We start from the raw sequence: 21403 nt of genomic DNA, 5'->3' as shown, positions 1-21403 counted from the left end.
GAGTCCAGAGCCCTCCCTCCAAGTTGAGTCCACACAGGGTCTTCCGGCAGAGACTGGATGGGTCCCCAGCCCTGGGCAGTGGGTGGGCAGGCGGGGATTCCTGTCTTTCTGGGGAAGCAGCCGGCCTCTCAGATGGGGTGGGGCAGGTGTACCTTTTCCACTAGCTCCTGATTTCTCCTAAACAGCGCTTGCTTCTCTTCAATCCACTTCATATCCTTGAAAAGGAAATTGAAGCCGAGAAATAAATGCTTTGAAGGATACAGCTGTGATTTACATCACGGTTCAGCAGGACAGAGGATGTGATGAAAGGACTCAACATCCAGCTTCCGAAGTAACCGAGAGTGGAGCGCCGGTCCCGTGGCTGATGAAAACCCAGGTTCACCTGTTTTCTTGGAGGGTCTCAAATAGAAGTGGATGGCACCCAGGCTTGTGTGAGCCAAGGCCAGGCACCCGCATGGATGTCACAGGTCCAGGGGACCCTGACACAGAGCCAGTGGGAGCCAGGGGTAGAGCTGGCATGGAGAGGACAGGTGTGGTCCTGGGTGACTGCGGGGGCCTCTGCACTGGATTCGGGGCCTTGGGCACTCCGGTAAGGCTGTGGCAGCGAGGCGGGGCAGTCACTCAGGTTCTTGCCCTGTCCGTCCGGCTGTGCACCGGGCAGTCGACACCCCAGGGCCTCTGTGGGTCTGCACTGCACTCGGCTGTGAGTCAGGCTGTCTCTCCCCTGCACCCTCTCAGCCCCCATAGACATCCTCCAGCCTCGTCTTGTGTCTGGACCATCCACAGGTCAGGGGCTGCTCAGAGACCATGGACGGAGGCCCTTCCCTGGGATCTGAGGAGCCCAGAGGTGCTGGCAGTCCCAGGGACTGAAGGGCGTGGTAACAAAGCCCTGGGACCTGGGCTCCCGGCCCTGAGCGAGGAGGCGGACGGGACCTCCGGTCAAGCCCAGAGAGGCGTGGTCAGGAGAATTCGTGCCTCGTTCCGGGCTTACTGTGGAATTCTTCCAAATACACGTTGCTTCCGCTTTTGAATCTTTTACTGAGGTGTGATACGTACCCAGCAGAGGGAGCTGGGGAGCCAGTCTTCAATGTGCAGACGCAGAGTCCTCACCCGCGTGCACACCCGCAGACTGCCGCCCTCACTGGGGGCACGGCGGTCCAGGGGCCCCGGGACCCAGGCCCGCGCGCTCACCTGCCCCTGCTCGGCCAGGGCCTTCTCCAGGTCCTCAATCCGCGCCTGCGCCCTCTGCACGTCCACCTGCAGCTGCTCACGGGTCTGTAGGATGGGAGGAGACATACATCAAACTTTCCCTAAGAGCCGGGCGGCCCCCTCAGATCTGACTTCCAGGACACTGTCTGCCAGCAAGGAATGCTCTGGAATAAAGGGAGAAATTGGAGGCTTAGCGACTTCGCTTAGATTACAGGGGATGGTCTGTGGGTTCATTGGGGGGATTATTTTGGGAAATCCTCATTTATAGGATGAAAGAGGAGGCTTGAGCGGCTGGGTGCTGGCCGGAGGGGGTTGGCTTAGTCCCTGGGACAGCAAAGACCAGGACACACATAGCGGGCGACGGAGCACAGCCAGGCACCGCCCCCAGGCACCGCCCTCCCCTTCTGGAGCCTCTGGCCCCCCTGGGTTCATCTCCTTTTCCGGACTTCGCTTTCCCTTTCTTCCCCAGAGCCCGTCCTCCTTTAGAAGGCCCGGGTTCCCTGTTGCATGAACGTCCCCTGTCCAGCCCGCCTGTCCTCTACGGGCTCCTCCCTCCCTGGAGTTCACCTGCTGTCACAGGGGCAGGGCCGCAGGGCCCTTCATCTTGATGGGTGCCCTGGCTCCCTGGGAATGGCTTTCAGGGCAAATGGACAAGAGCAGTGGGGCTGCCAGGCACAGGCTGTGAGATGCCTCAACTTGGGAGGGCAGGGCACCCCGCCCTGGGCCCATCCCCTGCCAGGTGACCGCCAGAGCAGCATCCCCGGGGCCTGACCGTGACCGCGGGAGAGGAGGGCCCAGCCTGGAAGGCACACGTGTCCCTGTTGAGGCCGGGGGGCAAGCGGGGAGCACGGCAGAAGCCGGAACGTCGTGGAGTGGAAGTCAGTTAGACCTTAACTTCTCGCTCTGCGTCCAGCGTCCCTCCGACCTGCTCCTGCAGCAACGCGTAGGCCCTCTGCAGGGCCTGGTACTCCATGGTCAGCTGGCGGAACCGCAGCTCTGTCTCCTCCTTGGCCATGCCCTGGAGAGGCGCATGGAGACACGGCGTCAGCCACGCCTCTGCCCGGGAACCACCCGGGAGACAGGCCCTGACCCCTGGGGTGAATGGCTGAGCTGACTGCTCGGGTGAGCCTCTCGGGCCAGCAGCTGGGGCCAGGGACTCAGCTGGGGCCCACCTGCCATGGCCCTGACCCTGCACCCTGGGTGCTGGGGCCCACCCGCTGCTGGGCGGTTCAGACTCCCTGCTTGAGAGGGTGGGAGCACTCTGTACCACTCTGCAGAGGGGGCCCAGGACAGTGATGTGAAGCAGACAGGGGTGTGTGTGTGAAGGCGGGACAGGAACAGCCAGGCAGGCCTGTTCTGAAGCCCCGTGGGAGGTTACCTCCTCCAGGTCGTCGTCTGGGGTGCACGGGGTCTGGTCTGTCCTGTCTGTTTGGTAAGAGATGGAAGAACCGTCGGACTCCAGAGAAGCCTCTTCATCATATCCAAAGAAGGTCTCCACGACAACCGGCTTCTGACCAAAAGGGACTGTGTTACTCCAAACCCAGACCATTGGCTGGCTGAGCTGCCAGCTCCATGGGGGCCTCCTCTGCTGCCCAGCCGTGGGGTCAACTGCCTGGCTGCCCCCCAGTGCACTCAGGTGTCTATCCTGGACTGCCCCCAGCACTGCTCAGGCCTCCAACCTCGACCAAGGCCTCCACTACCTTACCTGGGCTGGTAGAGGGCAGAGTGGGACATGGACCTCCTAACGGCCTTTCTAGGGGCCAGACAAGCCTGTATTTGTGCCTAAGAGTATCTACCGGCCTGTTGAGGATCACTGTTGATTGTTCCAAAACCAAACCAAAAAACATATTTTATAAAAAAGCAAGTTAGATCCTTTGGGAATATTCTGGGAATGTCTCCCAAATCTCATTTAGTAAAAATTACAGGTTTATCAAAAACGACTGTGCCTCAAAGAAACACCCCAGGTCTATCAAGTTCCCAAAGGGTGCAGGTCTGCCGGGGAAGGACACAGGGAGGCTGCCTGAAGTCCTGGCTGGATGCGGCGCTAGCGGCGGGAGGGCCAGGCCCGTGGCTAACTCCTCTTCCCCATCAATCCTATCATGAACCCACATCTCCTGTTGTAAATTTAAAGGAAACCAGGTTGGGTTTTTTAATTTAAAGTATAAAGAGTACTCGCTCTGGGTCATGTTTTGGTTACTTTATAATAACAATTTTTAGAAGTAAGGAAACTATTTTCTCTTCACCTCTGAAGGAAGAGGTTCTTTCCTGTTAAACGACTTTTTAAAAATACACATTTCGTGTACTCGTTTACCTTGGGGAGTTTCGCCATTTTCTTTCTTTGTTTCCGATATCTTAAAAGCTTATCACGTTCCTGCAAGAACCAGTTGAGATTTTTTGAGTCGTTGATGGGCTCTGCCAGGTTTAAATGCACAGGTTAGTATTTCCGGGTCATCATCTGAGTGGACGGGGTGGTCTCAGGACCAGCCGGTGGTCCGCAGTGTTGACCAGCTCAGGGCAGTTTACTCTGAGAGTTTGGATGGTGCATCTTCCCAGGCTGGGCAGGAACAGGAACGGAGGCCTGAGTGTCTCTGATCTCACTGTCTGGGGCTTCCTCCCCATCTGGGGTGGGGACCCTGCGGGGCAGGGGGTTGAGGGGCACACACTGAAATAGAAATTTGAGAAGGACGGAGGGCCCAGTCCTCTCCACTCGCCCGGAGTGAACCTCTACAGGGTGACGTCCACACGGTGGAGACAGGCCTGTTCTCTCCAGAGCGCTAGGCTGCGTTTGTGGGACCATGTAGGAGCCGGCCAGGCCGTGGGGGCTGAGTGTCCTGGGGTGGGAGGGGGACCCAGTTCTGAACCAGAAATACCACCTGGGACACTGGCCGTTTCCCTGGCATCTGTGCAACCCTAACACGTGGGCTCTTTCGGTTACCACGGCCAAGTTTCTGGGCAGGCAGCACTTTGACCATGGAACCACCCCCGCCCGGGTGTGCGGCTCCTTCCAGGTGCACCAGGAGGAACCATAGGCGCAGGGTCCCCGAGAAGTGGGCGAGGCTGTAGGCGGGGACGTTGCGGGGTGGGCGGGGCTGTAGGCAGGGATGTTGAGGGTGGGCGGGGCTTTGGGCGGGACGGTGCGGGTGGGCGGGGCTGTAGGCGGGGATGGGGATAGAGGGGCGGGGCTGTGGGCGGACACAGTGAGGGAGGGCGGGGCTGTAGGCGGGGACGGTGCGGGTGGGCGGGGACTGTGGGGTGGGCGGGGCTGTAGGCGGGGACGATGCGGGGTGGGCGGGGATGTGGGCGGGGCCGGTGCGGGTGGGCGGGGCTGTAGGCGGGGACAGTGCGGGTGGGCGGGGACTGTGTGGGGTGGGCGGGGCTGTAGGCGGGGGACAGTGCGGGTGGGCGGGGCTGTGGGCGGGACGGTGCGGGTGGGCGGGGCTGTGGGCGGGGATGGGGATCGAGGGGCGGGGCTGTGGGGGCGGTGCGGGGTGGGTGGGGCCGTGGGCGGGGACGGTGCGGGTGGGCGGGGACGGTGAGGGAAGTTGCGGGGATATAGGATCGGCGTTGAGCGCAGTGGGAGGGATGTAGGTGAGATGCTGAGGGCACTTACTAACACGCTCTTCACGTAGCCAGCGGTCTCCAGGGTCTGGAAGAGAGGAGGCACCTTGGAGACTTAGGGGCACAGACCTTGCTCGCTCAAGCCCCAGGGTCCCGCTGGCCCCCAGTCTCTCCGCTTCCCTATGCAGATTCCCGCGGCTCTGATCAGACCCTTCCCTGAGAGGGCGCGCCGCCTTCCCTGGGCTTGCTCCTTCCTCCCTAGGCTGACGCCACGAGGTGCAGAGCCGTCAGAGGCAGGGGTGGGGGTGCATTTGTAACCAGGGTGCTTTCGTTTTCCTCTTCCCCTCGTGTATTCCTATTATTGAGGGGATGGAGGATCACTGGCCATTGAAGGGACCAGAGCACTGACCTCAGGTCCCGTCGGAAGGCTGGGTGGCCAGAGCCCATCCTGACCACTGGGCGGGAAGTGACAGAGAGCTCCGCTGCTGTCCTCTCCTCAGGCCCCCCACCACCACCCCCGCCACCACCAAGGGCACAGAACGACCCAAGCAGCTGGTTCTGAACTGGTCTGACCTTGGAGTCGGTCTGGGTCCCACAGAGGACTAGGAGGTGCCCTAATGAGGGTAACTGGACAGGGGTCTGAGGAAGGGCTATTGGGAAAGCTGTGCTGAGGGTGGAGGATGCAGGGAGAGGGGGACGTAGATGGAGGCTGGGTCCCCAGAAAGACATCCCACACCCCATCCCCAGACCTGGGGCTGTGGCCTTGTTTGGAAATGGGGCCTATGCAATGTGGCTAGGTTACGGATCTTGAGAGGAGACCATCCTGGGTGGGGATGGGCGGTGCCCAGAGAAGAGAGGGAGCTGGGAAGATGGCTGAGATCAAAGGAACGTGATTGGCGGCCATCGGAAGCTTCCTGTCCTCCCCAGCACCCCTGGCTCCATCCTGACTCTGGATCCTGCCTCCAACGCTATGATAGGCCCGGGGTGGACACAGGCAGTGTTGCTGCTCTGAGAGCCCCAGTCCTGAAGGTGAGGAAGGGGAGGGATTTGGAAGGGCAGGAGCCAACCCCTGGGGAGAGACTCAACCGGTGTCCTGGGTGCCGGGTGCCCTGTGGGCATTAGAGCGGGGCGGGTCCGAGGGCGGGGCCAGCAGGTGGGGTGGCGCCCAGCAGTCACCTTGGAGAGCTCGTCTATGAGGTGCTGCTGCTCAACAATCTGCACCTTCAGGAAGTCCACCTCCCGCTCGTCCTGACTCTGATCCAGGTCGTTCAAGGAACTGGGTCTCCGTATGATCCCCGCTCTCTGCCTCTGCAAACCAGACAGACCACACGACATATGGAGTGAGGGGCCCAACCGCTGAAGGGCAGCTGGGGTCTCCTCACCCCCCTGCCTGTACCTCAGAAGCCCTGTCACTGGTCACCCCCGGGCCTCCCTGTCGGCGAGCTCCCAGCCCCACAGACGCCCATGAGACCAAAGACTTGATCTTGCCATCAGACCTCGCGTAGAAGAGGCTAGTTACACAAGAGTGGGCTCCTTACCATCTCTATGTTCTCCTGGGTGACAAATTTTAACTTGTTTTCCATCCGACGTAAACTGTGGGACAGATCTTCGTTCTTCCGAGTAAGGCGTTTGTTTTTGTCCAGCAATGGCTTGTACTGACTTTCAGCTTCCCTTACACGCTTTAACTGAAAGATGAGATTAGTTATATATTATGATGTTTAAAAGCATCAGACAGAACCAGCAGCCTCCAAACAGAGGTGGTAAAGCAGGCAGAACAAGCCTTGTGTCCCATGGAGGTCAGCGGTCTGGCACTGCACTCTGTTCTGCTCGAAAGAGCTACGGGGAAACAGCCCAGTCCATGAGGCTTCCGCCACCTGGGAGGGCTCATGTCCCAGCAGACAGGTCACTGGGAATCTCTGTGGCCATAAGGACTGACGGTGAGGGCGCCACTAGCAGGCGAGGTCCTCACACGTCTCTGACGACACACAGAACAGAGACACATGCCCCAGTGACACAGGGCAGGGATCAGCCAACCAGTGCCTCAGCATGTGTCTGGCCCCCTACCTGATGTTGTTAATAAAGTTTTATTGGAAATGCCCTGTCACCATCACTCTTCTTTTCCATGGGAATCTTTGGAAGTGGATGCCCCAGCTCCCCCTCCACAGCAGACACAGGCCTGCAGAATTCAGAGGCCCAAGGCCACCCACCAGCTCGTTCCGTTCCTCCGACAGCAGGGCATTACGGTCCTCGAGTTTCCGGATGATCGCGCTCAGCTCCGCAATCTTAAGTTGGAAACGCCGAGCATCCTTTTCATCCAACTGCTGTTCCTGAAACAAAAATCAACTGCAAATAACTGTTCGCAGACACAGACAGAAAAGCCATGGCGAGTCCCAGCACACCACGGAAACCGAGGCACTGCTGTGCCACGGTGGCCCGTGGGTCTGACAGCTGCACTGTGGGCTGCGCGCTGGGGACAGTGCAGGAGCAGGACTGTCCAGAGCACGCAGACGCGGGGGCGGGGGCGTGCGGATGCAGATGCCACAGGTGGGCGCGACGCTGGGAAAGCCCGAGAAGCCAGCACCCTGCTTCACATGGCCGCTGCCGGCTGCAGCTTTCAAGGTAGGGGTGCTGCCCTACACTGTAGCGGGGGCCTCACTTTCCTCCTATTATAATGTGAGCCCAGGAAATTATGTTCAGCTTAAGACTTTCGAAAGTGGGATTCCCAGGAAGAGTGGTCCCTCAAATTGAGTTTCTAAAAGGTCACTTTGGGAGCCACTAGAACTTACTAAAGAAAAAATCAATGAAAATATTTTGATCTGGTTTCAGAATCTCTTGAGTTAATGGGATCTGTCGGGTGCCAGAGCTGGTTTTAACACAGTTAAGCCATTTCTATAACAAGACTGTAAAATGTCATGCTCCATTCTTGAACAATCACTGTCCTAGGGCTGGCTCGGCTCAAACGCAGCTCTGTCCTCAAAGCAAACAGACGCGAGTCCGGGAAGGACCGGGGGACATGTCCTCATTCAGCAGGTGCAGGAGAGGCGGGGGACTAACTCGGAAGGACTGTGTGGAGGGTCCGTGGAATGTAGACCCCTTCCAGACTCCCGGGACCCCGCAGAGGGCTCTGAATGAGGAGCGGTGAGAGGGGATGGGTGGGGTCACAGCCCCGCGTGGTCACGCAGCCCGAGGCGTGGACAGTGGCGTGGTCACAAGGAAAGCGGGTGCCGGGCAGCTGCTCACGAGCACAGAAACCACAGGGGAGGGTCAGGGCCAGCGGAGGGCAAAGCCCGCATGCGGTGATGGAGCTGCCGGGCCACCTCCCCCGGCATTAAGGGAGGGCCCGTTAGCCGCCTGGGGCTGGCGGCGGAGGCGGGCTCAACTGGAAGCCTGAAGCTCGAGGCCCGTGGGAGGGACCAGGGGAGGCAAGGCCAGTGCTGCGCTGCGGCAGCAAGGAGGGAAGAGTGAGAAGTCTCTGGGCCCTTTCAGCCGAGCCGGAGAAGCCGAGGGTCCCCCTGGCCTGTGGGCTGCAGACCGGGCAGAGTCCCCAGGGCTTGGGCTCGGGACTCCCCAGGGAGCTGCCCACGGGACCAGGAGCCGCGTGTGGGGCAGTCTGGACTCTGGGTCGGCCAGGCGAGCGTGGGAGGTGCTTACAGGGCTTCCCGAGTGGTCTGAGGCGTCTCCTGCACCGCTTGCGTGAGGAAGCTCCCGCCTGGGGCTGCCCGGGTGCCGGTCGGTCTCTTTGACCTGGGACAGCTGCTCGTCTAGAGCCTCTTTTTGGAGCTGGAGTCTCTGAGCATGCCCGGCTTGAACCCCTAACTCTCTCTCCAGCACGAAGACTGCTCTGTCTTTAAATTTTATCTCCTCCATCTACAAGGAGAACAGAACACAATCACACACGCAGGCAGGTAAGATGCAGTTACCATAGAGACAGGCAGAGTGACTTGCACAATCATCAGGAGGGACCCTGGCTGAGCAGCCCTGCCAGCCTCTCGGGCTCTGAGACCCGAAGCAAAGCCTGGACTGAGAGCCGCATGCCCCCACCCAGGCCACTCATGACTCCGCAGCTCTGACCAGGTGAGGCTGGTTGAGGCCGCCTTCCTGGACACTGCACACCCCTGCCCAGTCTCCCGGGCTCCTGGCAGGACTCCCCTCTCCCAGCTGGCCTGCAGGGGCTCATTGGCCAGCGGGGTCCACAGAGGCCACCTCTCCCTCCTGCCTTCTGCTGAGTGTTGGGCGGAGCAGAGCCGCCCTGGGTTCCCCACACCCTGTCAACAGGATGAGTGAAGTTCGTGTTAAAACAGGCACCTGTGGATGTGGACGAAAAGGAGCTGTGGGCCCCGAAGCCCTCGTGGCCTCTGTCTCTCTGCTCTGCGGACGCCCGGCCTGGGAAGGCTGGATGGTGCGTGGGGCAATACACATGGCCTCTTGCACTGGCCTCTCCTGGCTCCGAGGTGTGGATGGAAGGCAGGGTTCTGCCCGACTGCAGGCAGAGCTACATTTTAAATCCAGCTTCCTTTAAGCTAAGCCTTGGGTTGGGGGGTGGTCCCTGAACCAGCAGGATCCAGACTGGCAGGGGACTGGGGTGCTCAGGGCGTCGGGTGGTAGTGGGGGGTCCACTGCCCCTTCCACTCTCCCTAACGCGCTCAAGCTCCTGACAGCATCTGGCCCTTCCAGACACAGCTGCCCCTGCCTCCAGGCCTCTCCCGGAGGCCCATTCCAGAGGCCATGGGGGTGTCCTTGAGTGAAGGGCAGGCTGGTACCCTGGAGGAGGAGCAGGCAGAACGGCCCCCACGCCACCTGTTCTTTAGAGAGACAGGCCCTGGTGCTGGGGATGTCCAAACGGCACCAGATTTACAAGAGGACTCGATTTAAGACACATTCCACACAGCAAAGCAGGGCAGTCTGCGCTGCTGCTTTGCTTGTTGTGCAGGGTTTGAATAAGTTAATAAATCAGCCATCTGCTGAAGTCAGCTTGGAACAAAGAGTCGCCATGTCTAATTGGCCAGATCACAGAATTCACGGGCAAGTGATGAGCCGAGCAGAGGAAAAGAAACCCTCAGCTGCTAAACACCGATTGCCTGGAGCAGAGGGCAAAGTGGAGAGAGGAAGCCTGGTCAGTTAGCAGAAACCAACAGCCTGGTGAAAACACGGCCCCGTTAACACGCGGCTGGTCTCACATTTAGCCCCTTGCACAGACACCTTGGAAACATCTCTGTTCCTTCATCAGGAAGCATGAGAGCAAGGGTCTCCACACACAGTCCCTCTCAAATCAGTGATTTCAGCAGACGGTTTAGACCAGAAAGCTGACTTCCAGGAGAAGTCATCACACACGCCACGTAACGTGGTCAAGTCAGACGTGGAGCTCCGTGATCCGCCCACAATGAGAATGTGCGCTGGCTTCCCCCGAGGGCAGGGCTGGATCTCTGAGGATGAAAATGCCTCTGAGATCAGTGTCCGCAGGGGCCTCCTGCTCAGCGTCTCATTGCGTCTGAACGCTGAGGGTCTCAACCTGGGGCACGCTCCCGCATCTTCCGGTCCTGCTCTTTGGACTCAGTGGCCTGTCTGTGCAGGAGGCGCGCGGGGGTGCATGGCGGGGCCAGCCAGCTGAGGGGGGATGCGCTTTGCCACGTGGGGCCCCCACCTCACTCTGGGGGCTGCTTCCAGCTGGGGGCGCAAATTCAAACCCAGGTAACGGGACGGCTGAGGAAGGCTCAGCGGGCAGCCTGCCACTGAGGGCTGTAACCCTGCACGCGTGTCCCCCTTCCTGCAGGTTTTCCTGCTGCGCGCAGCCCGGGCTGTGGAGTCCTGGAGGGCGGGGCTGCAGAGAGTGGGGGCCACGCCCCGTCCCTGCTTGTGTCACCACCCACACCACGTCCACACCCAGTGGACCCCGCCCTCCCCGGAGCCCAGGACGAGGGCTTTCAAAGCTGACACGGAGTCATCAGGACCAGTCAGTTGGCCCCAGCCGCCTGCCCTCACCTGCCCCGCAGCAGCGCTTCCAGTTGGCCTCTGTGTCCACTCATGCCCCCACCCCCGGCCCCACCACACAGCCAGAGGATCAGATCTCACCACTCCCATGCATCCCCAGGTACCAAGGGCAAGATTCAGAGTCCTTGCTGGAGGCCGCCCGATTCCACAGGGGCTGCCTGGCACCCCCAGCCCCACTCCCTGCTGTGTGGGTATGAAAACCTGGGGGTCCCTGGGACAATGGGTCCCGAGAGAAGGGGTGCAGGAGGATGCCGAGGCAGGAGCGCTGTTCTTGCCGGGGGGAGAGGGTGCCCTTCTCAGACCGTCACACCAGCCCCAGCACGGAGCGGGCTCAGACCAGGTGCAGAGAAGCAGAGCCGCGGGGGAGCCTGGCACCCACACTTACGAGCACCAGGTGGCTGTGACACGCACTGACATGGTCTAACACCGCCCCCTGAGCTGAGGCCCCCTCCAGCTCCTACGCCCCACGACGCCCATCAGGGGTCACCATCAAGCCCAGTGTGGCAGCACCCCCCGGGGACCCCCCCTCCCTAGCTCTGGACTGGTGAGCACATACCTGCCCCGGGAGGACTGCGCCCAGAGAGCGAACAAACAGCGGAGTGTGAGGCAGTGCCTGGTTTTGCCTGTCCTTCTTGGGTTTATAGGAGTTTTAGCAGCTGTCTGAGCTGGTATTTTGGTGAGTGCCCAACAGACATCCCCTCCTGATTCCAGAATGACACAGCTCAAAAGTGCCTGAATCTGCTCCTGGGCTGAGAGTCCCGCCCTCTCCCCGCCCGCGGCAGGCAGCCTGGTCCTCAGAGCGGGTTAGAAGCCTGGTGCGGGCAGGACGCAGGGCACGTGCCTAAGCTCGGCGAGGAAGTCAGAGCGGACGGCTGCTCAGCTTCCACTTTGATAGGAACCATTCCCTACCCCGGACCGAGCTCTCCAGGGACACCATGCAGCTGTCCAGGGCCACCTGAGGGTCCAGACCCCACTTCTGTAAAGTCCAGGGAGCCTGGCAGCAGAGTCGTGGGGGCCTCGAGAACACCAGGTGTGGCCTCACCTGGGGTGTCACCTCCTAAGGTCCCCCGGGCACTCTGATGGGAGCCCCCAGGGAGAAGCCCCAGGAAGTCTCTTCTGCAGGAGGGGCCAGCTTGCAGCCCAGCGGGTCTCCCGGGTTCTGTCTGGGTGTGCCAGCCAGCTACCCATCCCCACCCTCCACGCAGCTTCTGTTTGAGACCTCCGTGCCCTCACCTCCAGCCAGCACCCAGCGTCCTGGGGTCAAAACAGGGACCTAATTGTCCACAGCTGGCCTGGCTCTGCCCAGTCATCTCACTCCTGCCCATGTCCGGCCCTGCGGGGGCTCAGCCTCAACCTCACCAGGGCCAGCCCTCTGTCTGCTGGCTCTGGGATGTGGCCACAGATGACCACAGCCTCTCCCTCGGACCCTGTGAGCTGACCTCGGAAGACCCCAAACAGGCCAGAACCCCAGGGCGAGAGCCAGAGCAGCTCAGATGAGCAGGCGGGACCCAGCCCTAAACGCCAGCCACGCTGCTGCCTGAGAGCCTCCTGCTTTTGGCCACTTGGGGGTTGTCACGTTCTTTGCAAAGTGGCTGCTGCGTGTCTGGCCCCTCCCTGCCCGGCCAGCTGCCAGCACAGCTGTCCAGGAGGGCTCCCTGCCCCCATGTGCAGGAATTCAGCCCCGGGTTTGCTACCAGCAGCTCTCCGGGCAGAGCCCCTGTGCCTGGGGTGAGGGCCGCACATGGACATGGAGGCCTAGACCTCCCTTCACACTCCTTGGCTTCCCGGTCACCACGCTCCGTCCTTGGGCTGGGCCACAGCAGGGCCCCCGGGCTCCCCCTTACTCAGCTGCAGCCCTGCACGAGCATTAGGTGCTGCAAGGCTGCTCCCGGCCTGCAAGTGCCATCACACGCTGGGTTCTGAGTCCAGTGCTGGGCAGTGCCTGGGACGGGGAGGAGGGGGCCGTGTGTCCCACAGGCCTGTGCTCCACGGAGCACCAGTTGAGCCCTGACATCCCAGAGTCACGGGACCTCCTCCCAGGCCCAGGGAAATCGTCACCACCTCCCGGGAGGGCCCATGCCATAGCCCGGGAACTAGCAACTTTTGGTTTGATGGTTGGAAGGAACTGCGATTATCAAACATCGTCCGAGGCAGTCACAGCCAGGTCTCTGCACAGGAGCCCCCGATGCTGCTGGCACGGTCACCCCCAGAGAGGAGCCAGTGGGCCTCACTGCGCGGCCGTCGTCCTCGGGTTTGGGCCACGCCCCTCCTCTGTCCCTAACCCCTGACCCCTGCTGGCCCCGCACGGTGGCTCGGAGGGGACCCTGCCCCTGCACAGCCCCCAGCCCGCTCCCCCTCCAGGCCAAGCCTGACCCAGGCTGGCCTCTGGACCACATCGTCCACCTGCCACTCCTGCCCCCACTCCCCCCATTTCCAACCCCCTCTCTGAAAGTTCCCCAGCGTCCCCGTTCCAGCCGAGACCGCCCCATATCCCCAGAGTCACCCCAGATGTGTTTGCATGGTGGGGCGAGGTGTCGACCTGAATTCACAGCCAGGGCCAGGCCCACCAGCAGAAGCCCGGACAGGAGGCTGAGCAGGTGCTAGGCCTCCCTCGGCTGAGAAGAGGGGGCTTCGCGGCGGCAGCACCGCAGTGAAGAAAGGGTCCCAGTGGGGAGGCTCGGGCCCAGCCAGGGCTCACAGGGGGCGGGAGCTGGTGCTCACTGTGACCCCCGTTCCCTGAGCTTCTCCTGTGTGCTGGGCATGCGGCTGAGACTTCACGTGTGTGTTTCATTATTTGCTGACATTGCACAAAAACAGCTAATTGATTTATACTGATATATAAGGAAGCTGTTAGCGGAGTAGATTCTGAGTTCTCATCATAAGGAAAATTCTTTTATAATTTTTTTTTTTGTTTCTGTCGTCTCTGCCTGACCTGATGGATGCTAACTGGTTGTTGTTCTGTCACTGTCACTTCCCACTCTGTGCGACCCCACGGACTGCAGCACGCCAGGCCTCCCTGTCCATCACCAACTTCCAGAGCTTGCTCAAACTCATATCCATCGAGTCAGTGATGCCATCCAACCGTCTCATCCTCTGTCGTCCCCTTCTCCTCCTGCCCTCAATCTTTGCCAGCATCAGGGGCTTTTCAAACGAGTCAGCTCTTCGCATCAGGTGGCCAAAATATTGGCATTTCAGCTTCAACATCAGTCCTTCCAATGAATATTCAGGACTGATCTCCTTTAGGATGGACTGGTTGGATCTCCTTGCAGTCCAAGGGACTCTCAAGAGTCTTCCCCAACACCACAGTTCAAAAGCATCAGTTTTTCAGCGCTCAGCTTTCTCTATAGTCCAACTCTCACATCCATACACGACTACTGGAAAAACCATAGCTTTGACTAGATGGACTTTTTTGTTGGCAAAGTGATGTCTCTGCTTTTTAATATGCTAAGTTTGTCATAGCTTTTCTTCCAGGGAGCAAGTGCCTTTTAATTTCATGGCTCCAGACACCATCCACAGTGATTTTGGAGCCCAAGAAAATAAAATCAGTTACTTCACTTTTTCCCCATCTATTTGCCATGAAGGGATGGGACCAGAGGCCATAATTTTAGTTTTTGAATGCTGAGTTTTAAGCCAGATTTTTCATTCTCCTCTTTAACCCTCATCAAGAGGCTCTTTAGTTCCTCGTCACTTTCTTCCCTTAGAGTGGTGTTATCTGCATATCTGAGGTTGTTGATATTTCTCCCAGCAATTTTGATTCCAGCTTGTGATTCAGCCAGCCCAGCATTTCAGATGATGTCCTCTGCATATAAGTTAAATAAATAGGGCAACAATATATAGCTTTGTCATACTCTTTTCCCAATTTTGAACCAGTCTGTTGTTCCTTGTCCGGTTCTAACTGTTGCTTCTTGACCCACACACAGGTTTCTCAGGAGGCAGGTAAGGTGGTCTGGTATTCCCATCTCTTTAAGAATTTTCCACAGTTCGTTGTGATCCACACAGTTAAAGGCTTTAGCACAGTGAATGAGGCAGAAGCAGATGCTTTTCTGGAATCCCCTTGCTTTCTTTTTGATTCAGTGAAGGTTGACAGTTTGATCTCTGCCTCCTGTGCCTTTTTTAAGCTCAGCTGGTCCATCTGGAAGTTTTCGGTCATGTACTGCTGAAGCCTGGCTTGAAGGATTGTGAGCATGACCTTGCTAGCATGTGAAACGAGCACAGCTGTGTGGCAGTTTGAACATTCTTTGGCATCACCCTTCTTTGGGATTGGAAAGAAGGCTGACCTTTTCCAGTCCTGTGGACACAGCTGAGTTTTCCAAATTTGCTGACATTGCACAAAAACACAGCACCGATTTATACTGATATATATGAAAGCTGTTAACAGAGTAGATCCTATGAGTTCTTATCACAAGGAAAAGATGTTTAATTTTCTTTTGGCTTTTCTTGTTGCCTCTGCGTGAGCTGATGGATGCTAACTAAACTCAGGGAGGCAGCCACTTCACGCACAGGCTAGTTAGACCACCACGCTGCGTACACAGCGCACCTAAGCAGTGATGCAAGGCGACTGTGTCAATCATATCCCAGAAAAACTGGAGAAAGTACTGTGTGCCTTCTGTGGCGTGACTGGCCTTTGGGAACAGCGGCTGCGGCCGGCAGAGGCGGGGCTGGGGACGCTGGGCCGCGCCTCCCGGACTGGCCTCCAACAGCGACGCCTGGTGGAAGGGGCGGGAACTGCGGTGGAGCTGGACCTTCACCCAGTCCCCTGCCCACGGGGCTAAGAGGGACGCGGAGCTGTGGGCCTCCGGGCAGGGGTGGGGTCTCAGAAAAGAAGCACTAGTCTTCTTGCTGTCAGGAATGTATGTCACCAGTGATACACGAATAATGTGTGCGTGTGTGTGTGTGCTTAGTCACTCAGTTGTATCCAACTCTTTTGTGACCCCATGGGCTGTCGCCTGCAAGGCTCCTCTGTCCATGGGATTTTCCAGGCAGGAATACGGGAGTAGCTTGCCATTTCCTTCTCCAGGGGATCTTCCCGACCCAGGGATCGAACCTGGGTCTCCTGTACTGGCAGGTGGGTTCTTTACCATCTGAGCCGCCAGGGAAGCCCATATGTGTACGTGTGTGTGTGTGTGTGTGTGTTTGTGAAATATATACATATATATGTGTACACATGTACATGAAGTGATAACTAAAGTAGATTCCCCAAAGGATCATGGATTCGAAAGGGAATAACTGCGAAAGACTCTAAAATAAGCAAAACACAAAATTAGTTCTTTTTCTAGGAGCGCTGGAGCCTTGGAAGTCTATCCAATCCCACAGAGGTGAGTGCCTTCATCGGTGACTAGGCCATCCTATGACTCGGAGGAGGCAGGTGTTTACCTGGAGAAAACTGTTAGCAACACAAACACTTCCTCCAGGTCAGTTCAGTTCAGTCGTTCAGTCATGTCCGATTCTTTGTGACCCCATGGACTGCAGCACGTCAGGCCTCCCTGTCTATCACCAACTCCTGGAGTTTACTCAAACTCAAGTCCATTGAGTCGGTGATGCCAACCAACCACCTTATCTTCTGTTGTCCCCTTCTCCTCCTGCCTTCAATCTTTCCCAGCTTTAGGGTCTTTTCCAATGAGTCAGCTCTTCACATCAGGTGGCCAAAGTATTGGAGTTTCAGCTTCAGCATCAGTCCTTCCAATGAACACCCAGGACTGATCTCCTTTAGGATGGACTGGTTGGATCTCCTTGCAGTCCAAGGGACTCTCAAGAGTCTTCTCCAACACCACAGTTCAAAAGCATCAATTCTTCGGTGTTCAGCTTTCCTTATAGTCCAACTCTCACATCCATACATGACTACTGGAAAAACCATAGCCTTGACTAGACGGACCTTTGTTGGTAAAGTAATGTCTCTGCTTTTTAATATGCTGTCTAGGTTGGTCATAACTTTCCTTCCAAGGAGTAAGCGTCTTTTAATTTCATGGCTGCAATCACCATCAGCAGTGATTTTGGAGCCCCCAAAATAAAGTCAGCCACTGCTTCCACTGTTTCCCCATCTATTTGCTATGAAGTGATGGGCCCGGATGCCATGATCTTAGTTTTGTCAATGTTGAGCTTTAAGCCAATTTTTTCACTCTCCTCTTTCACTTTCACCAAGAGGCTCTTTAGTTCTTCTTCACTTTCTGCCATAAGGGTAGTGTCATCTGCATATCTGAGGTTATTGATATTTCTCCTGGCAATCTTGATTCCAGCTTGTGCTTCTTCCAGCCCAGCGTTTCTCATGATATACTCTGCATATAAGTTAAATAAGCAGGGTGACAGTATACAGCCTTGATGTACTCCTTTTCCTTTTTGGAACCAGTCTGTTGTTTCATGTCCAGTTCTAACTGTTGCTTCCTGACCTGCATACAGGTTTCTTAAGAGGCAGGTCAGGTGGTCTGGTATTCCCATCTCTTTTAGGATTTTCCACAGTCTATTGTGATCCACACAATCAAAGGCTTTGGCATAGTTAATAAAGCAGAAATAGATGTTTTTCTGGAATTATCTTGCTTTTTCGATGATCCAGCTGATGTTCGTGGCCTTGCAAAAGATCTTTGCCAGGTAGGGAACAGAAATCAATTCAGATCAAATCCTTGTTTGAATCAGTTGTAGCATTTACTTGTTTCTCATTAGTCACTGACTTAAATAAAAATTTTGACAAGTATTCAGTACATATTTTTACAATGATCATGATTATACCCTCTGTTAAAATTTGTCCTCTAACACTTAGCTATGATCCCAATAAAAATTTCAATGTTTTTTTGGGGAAAAATGATTCTGAGGTTTCCATGGAAGCCCGAAGGGCTGGGTCTTCAAGAAGAACACAATGGGAGGACTTGCTACTCAGAAATTCAGCTGATGGTAAGACTGGAGTAATTCCTATAAAATAGGCTTGAAATGGGACCGATGATGAAAAAACACCCTCTCACTTAAGAATACTTAACGCATGGCAGAGGACTGGGGGGCAAATGGCCTATTTAAGAGTTGTTATGCGACTTTCCTGGCTGTCCAGTGGTTAAAACTCAGGGCTTCCACCGCAGGGAGCATGGGTTTGGTCCTAGATTGGGGGTTAATGGGTGGGAACTGAGATTCTCCACGCCATGCTCCATGGCCAAAAAAAATTTAAAAAGAGTTGCTAGAACAACTGTATGTCCATATGGAAAAAAATATAACTGGGCCTCTGCCTTACATATATCACACATTCAGACTCACACACACACACTCACAGACACACACACACACTCACAGACACACACTCACAGACACACACACTCCTACACACTCACAGACACACACACTCCTACACACTCACAGACACACACACTCATACACACACAGGCACACACACTCACAGACACACACACTCATACACAACTTACAGGCACACACTCACAGACACACACACGCTCATACACACACAGTCACAGACACACACTCACACACACACAGACACACACATTCACAGACACACACACACACACACGCTGCCGCAGGGCAAAGACCTGTGCATGAGAGATGAAACTATAAATTTTTAAAAACATGGATCTTCATGCTTCAGAATAAAAGACTTTTTAAACAAGACACAATAAGCACAAACCCTAAAGGAAAAGCCAAACAAATCAAACTACTCTAGAATCTAAACCTTCAGCTCACAAAGGCGTCAACACTGAGGATACAAAAAGCCCACGGAGCAGGGGGGACACTTACTTGCATTTTGATGTAAATTTTAGAATGAGCTTGTCCCTGACTGCAGAGTAGCCCTCTGGGGTTCCCACAGGCCCTGCATTTACTCTTCATGCTGATTTGGGGAGAAGTGCCCCCCCAATGAGCCTGGTTCTCCAGTCCAGGGGCAGGGAGCACCACTCACTCGGCTCATCGCACCTGTGCTGGGCATCCATATTTTCAGTACACAAGCCTTGCACGCCTTTTGTTAAACTTATTCCCAAGTCTTTTATTGTATTTTTCATGCCATTATGGGTGGAATTGTTAAATTTTTCATTCTGGACTGTTTGTTGCTGGTGTATAAACTATGGCTGAGTTTCGCATACTGTTTCACAACCTTGCTGAACTCATTCAATAGTTCATTTGGGGGAATTCCTTAGAGTTTTCTACCTACAGAGTCATGTCACCCACAGAAGACGGTTTTACTTCTTCCTTTCCAATTTGTGTCTTTAATTTCTTTCTTTTGCCTTAGTGCCCTGACTTGAATCCCTCAGTGGAGAAAGACAAAAAAAAAAAAAAAGGTGAAAGGAAAAGTGTCCTCAAGAAAATGGCAGAATCTCTTCCAGTTCACCTTAAGGTAAAGCCCTTGTCACTCAAGGAAAGCCTCCAACGTGAGAGACAGCAGCTGGGATAAGGCAAAGCAAAAGAGGCTCTGAAGCTCAGACAGACAGGAGCGGATACGAGACGGCACAGCAGATGCAGGGGCCACATTGCTCACAGAAGAAACACAAGTGCTGTATTACTCTCAGGGAAATAAGATGATGCTACATCTATGAGTGAGAGGGGAGTGACCAAACTTCCAGAGAGCAAACATTTGGAGGATTGAATCATGAAGGCAGAAACAAAAATATTAAGCAGGAAAGTTAGATGAGAAAGTCAAGGGCATTTCCTAGAAAGCAGAACCGAAAGCCAAGGTTGAAGAGAAAAAGAAGAGAATCAGCGTATCAAGTCCAAGTCCCAACATCTGGCTAATGGGGCTTCTAGAAGGAAGAGCGGGAGAGGGAGGGGAAGGCAACAGAAGAATAAGGCTTTCCAGAGCTGAGAGCCACGGGTTTCCCGCTAGAGAGTGTTCCCGGCTGCCTGGTGAGGTGGGTGAACCAATGCTTACACTAAAGGCACGGCGACCTAAACTGTCAGAGAAGCTCCGAGCGCAGGGCCAGCATTCCGTAACTTGGGGAAGGGTGAGGAAGGGCCAGGGGTCAGAATATGGGACAGTTTCTTAAGAGCAACACTCAGCGTCAGAAGACTAGGCCGAAATACCTTCAGATTCTAATGAAAGTTTTCCAACCTCTAATTCCACGTGGAGTTACAACATCCGCTGTGAGTGAGGTCAGAATAAAAACTCCACGCACACAAGGTCTCACAAAACACATTTCCCTCCTTCTGTCTCCAGGAAGTGATTAGAGAACGCACTTTCCCCCAGATGAGAAACATTCATCCAGGAGAGAGGAAGGTAAGGGGGGCTCTGACACAGCAGGGAGGGACGGTTTCCTGGGTGGGTGACAAAGGGAATTCAGGACTCAGGCCGCTTTAGGAAAGCAGTCCGTCCAGGGCAGACGTGAAGAGCGAGCGCTCCAGGAAGGACATCTCAGAACACAGGCGTGGGCACGATTCCTAATGCTTTGCTGTACCGACAGGGGGTTCCTTCCTCCGGAAATTCAGGGGTGTCACAAAGAGTAGGACTCGACTGAAGCAACTTAGCACCCGTTCACTTGAAAATTAAGCAAATGAAAAAAGTTAATTTGAAGGAAAATAAAAATGTGTACGAGAGAGGTGATTCATCGTGGGCCACGGTGGGTCTCTCGTGAACGCTCACAGAGCACCCACGACACGAATAATAAACGCTCATTTCAGCCCAGACAGAGCAGCAAGCCTGTCCCGACGTCCTCCTCCCTGGCTCGTGCCCCACCTCCCAGGCCCAGGAACCAGAGCAGGAGCAGGGCCGGGGAGTGGGGGTCTGGGCACCTGCTCCCTCAGCTCCTCCACTGGGCCGAGTGCCCCCAGAGCCACACTCTTGTCCGAGGCCCTCACCCACAGGGGAAGCACCTGCCCTGACCCCTTCCCTGGGGCCACAGCCAGGCCCCGCCGAGGCCACTGGGGCTCTGCAAAGCTGCCCTCCCTGTCTGGGGTGTGCTGTGTGTCCTGCTGAGACCTGGCCAATGGGACTTGGGGGCGGGGGGCTAACGGGGAAACAGAGGAAGTGCTAAACCCAAGAATCAAGAGATGTGCAAGGACATTTCTGAGGACTTGGAATAAAACTCGGAAGAATCAGCTGGAGCTGCAAGTGGGTCCCTCTGGGGAGCCCAGGTCAAGGTTGAGGACTACAGCCAGTTCTGTCGTGACCCTGTGGTTAAGGAAATCAGACCATGAGCACCCATGACGAAACTGAGGCCAATCGACGTGATGGAGAAGGTGTGGGTTTGGGTAGTGGGTGCTGACCTGGCACCAACACACGGCCCTGGGACGGATACAGAGTTGAAAGGGGGAGCGTGGAACAGGGGACATTCCAGAAAGGGGGAGGGGGCCACCCAGGGTTGGCGTGTCTGGGCCCCGCACGCACAGCATGACAGAGCTGTGCTTGTTCACAGTCCCCAGTTCTGTGCCCTGTGTCCAGAGCAACTGCAACGCTTCTGGGTAATCAGCATGTTGGTCTTTGGAACCCAGAAGCCCAGGAGGCTGGGAGAGGTGGCCTGGGTGCACGGCCATTCTGGAGGAAAGCTGGCTGCATCCCCTCCAAGGGGCATCCAGGGGTCCCCAGCGTGGCCAGCTGCAAAGCCAGCTGAGTCCTGATGAAGCGCCTGGCACGAATGAGGGCTCATTTACCCCCAGTGACCAAGGAGGTCCAGGCTCCAAGGAATGAGGAGAATCAAGTGGAACCCCCCACAACCTCTGAGTGTTCTCCGCA

General features: G+C 56.2%; 1 protein-coding gene across 1 annotated transcript in view; it reads right to left on the bottom strand.

Annotated features, from left to right (window-relative positions):
• JAKMIP3 (Janus kinase and microtubule interacting protein 3) overlaps positions 1–21403 on the bottom strand; it is a 73707-nt gene that overhangs the window by 32764 nt on the left and 19540 nt on the right. The window contains exons 4-13 of the mRNA XM_088842440.1: positions 8419–8634; positions 6975–7094; positions 6306–6452; positions 5944–6075; positions 4820–4855; positions 3521–3580; positions 2588–2716; positions 2099–2227; positions 1192–1275; positions 153–215 (exon numbers count right to left, since the gene is read on the bottom strand). Of these exons, the coding sequence (XP_088698566.1) occupies positions 153–215; positions 1192–1275; positions 2099–2227; positions 2588–2716; positions 3521–3580; positions 4820–4855; positions 5944–6075; positions 6306–6452; positions 6975–7094; positions 8419–8634 (1116 nt within the window). The remainder of the gene's footprint in view (positions 1–152; positions 216–1191; positions 1276–2098; positions 2228–2587; positions 2717–3520; positions 3581–4819; positions 4856–5943; positions 6076–6305; positions 6453–6974; positions 7095–8418; positions 8635–21403) is intronic.

Source organism: Moschus berezovskii, chromosome 12, assembly GCF_049115385.1.
Source record: "Moschus berezovskii isolate FMDL1 chromosome 12, NW_MosBer_1.0, whole genome shotgun sequence".
Taxonomy (NCBI): domain Eukaryota; kingdom Metazoa; phylum Chordata; class Mammalia; order Artiodactyla; family Moschidae; genus Moschus; species Moschus berezovskii.
Note: the sequence above shows the minus strand (reverse complement) of the source record. Positions and strands in the feature narration are given on the sequence as shown.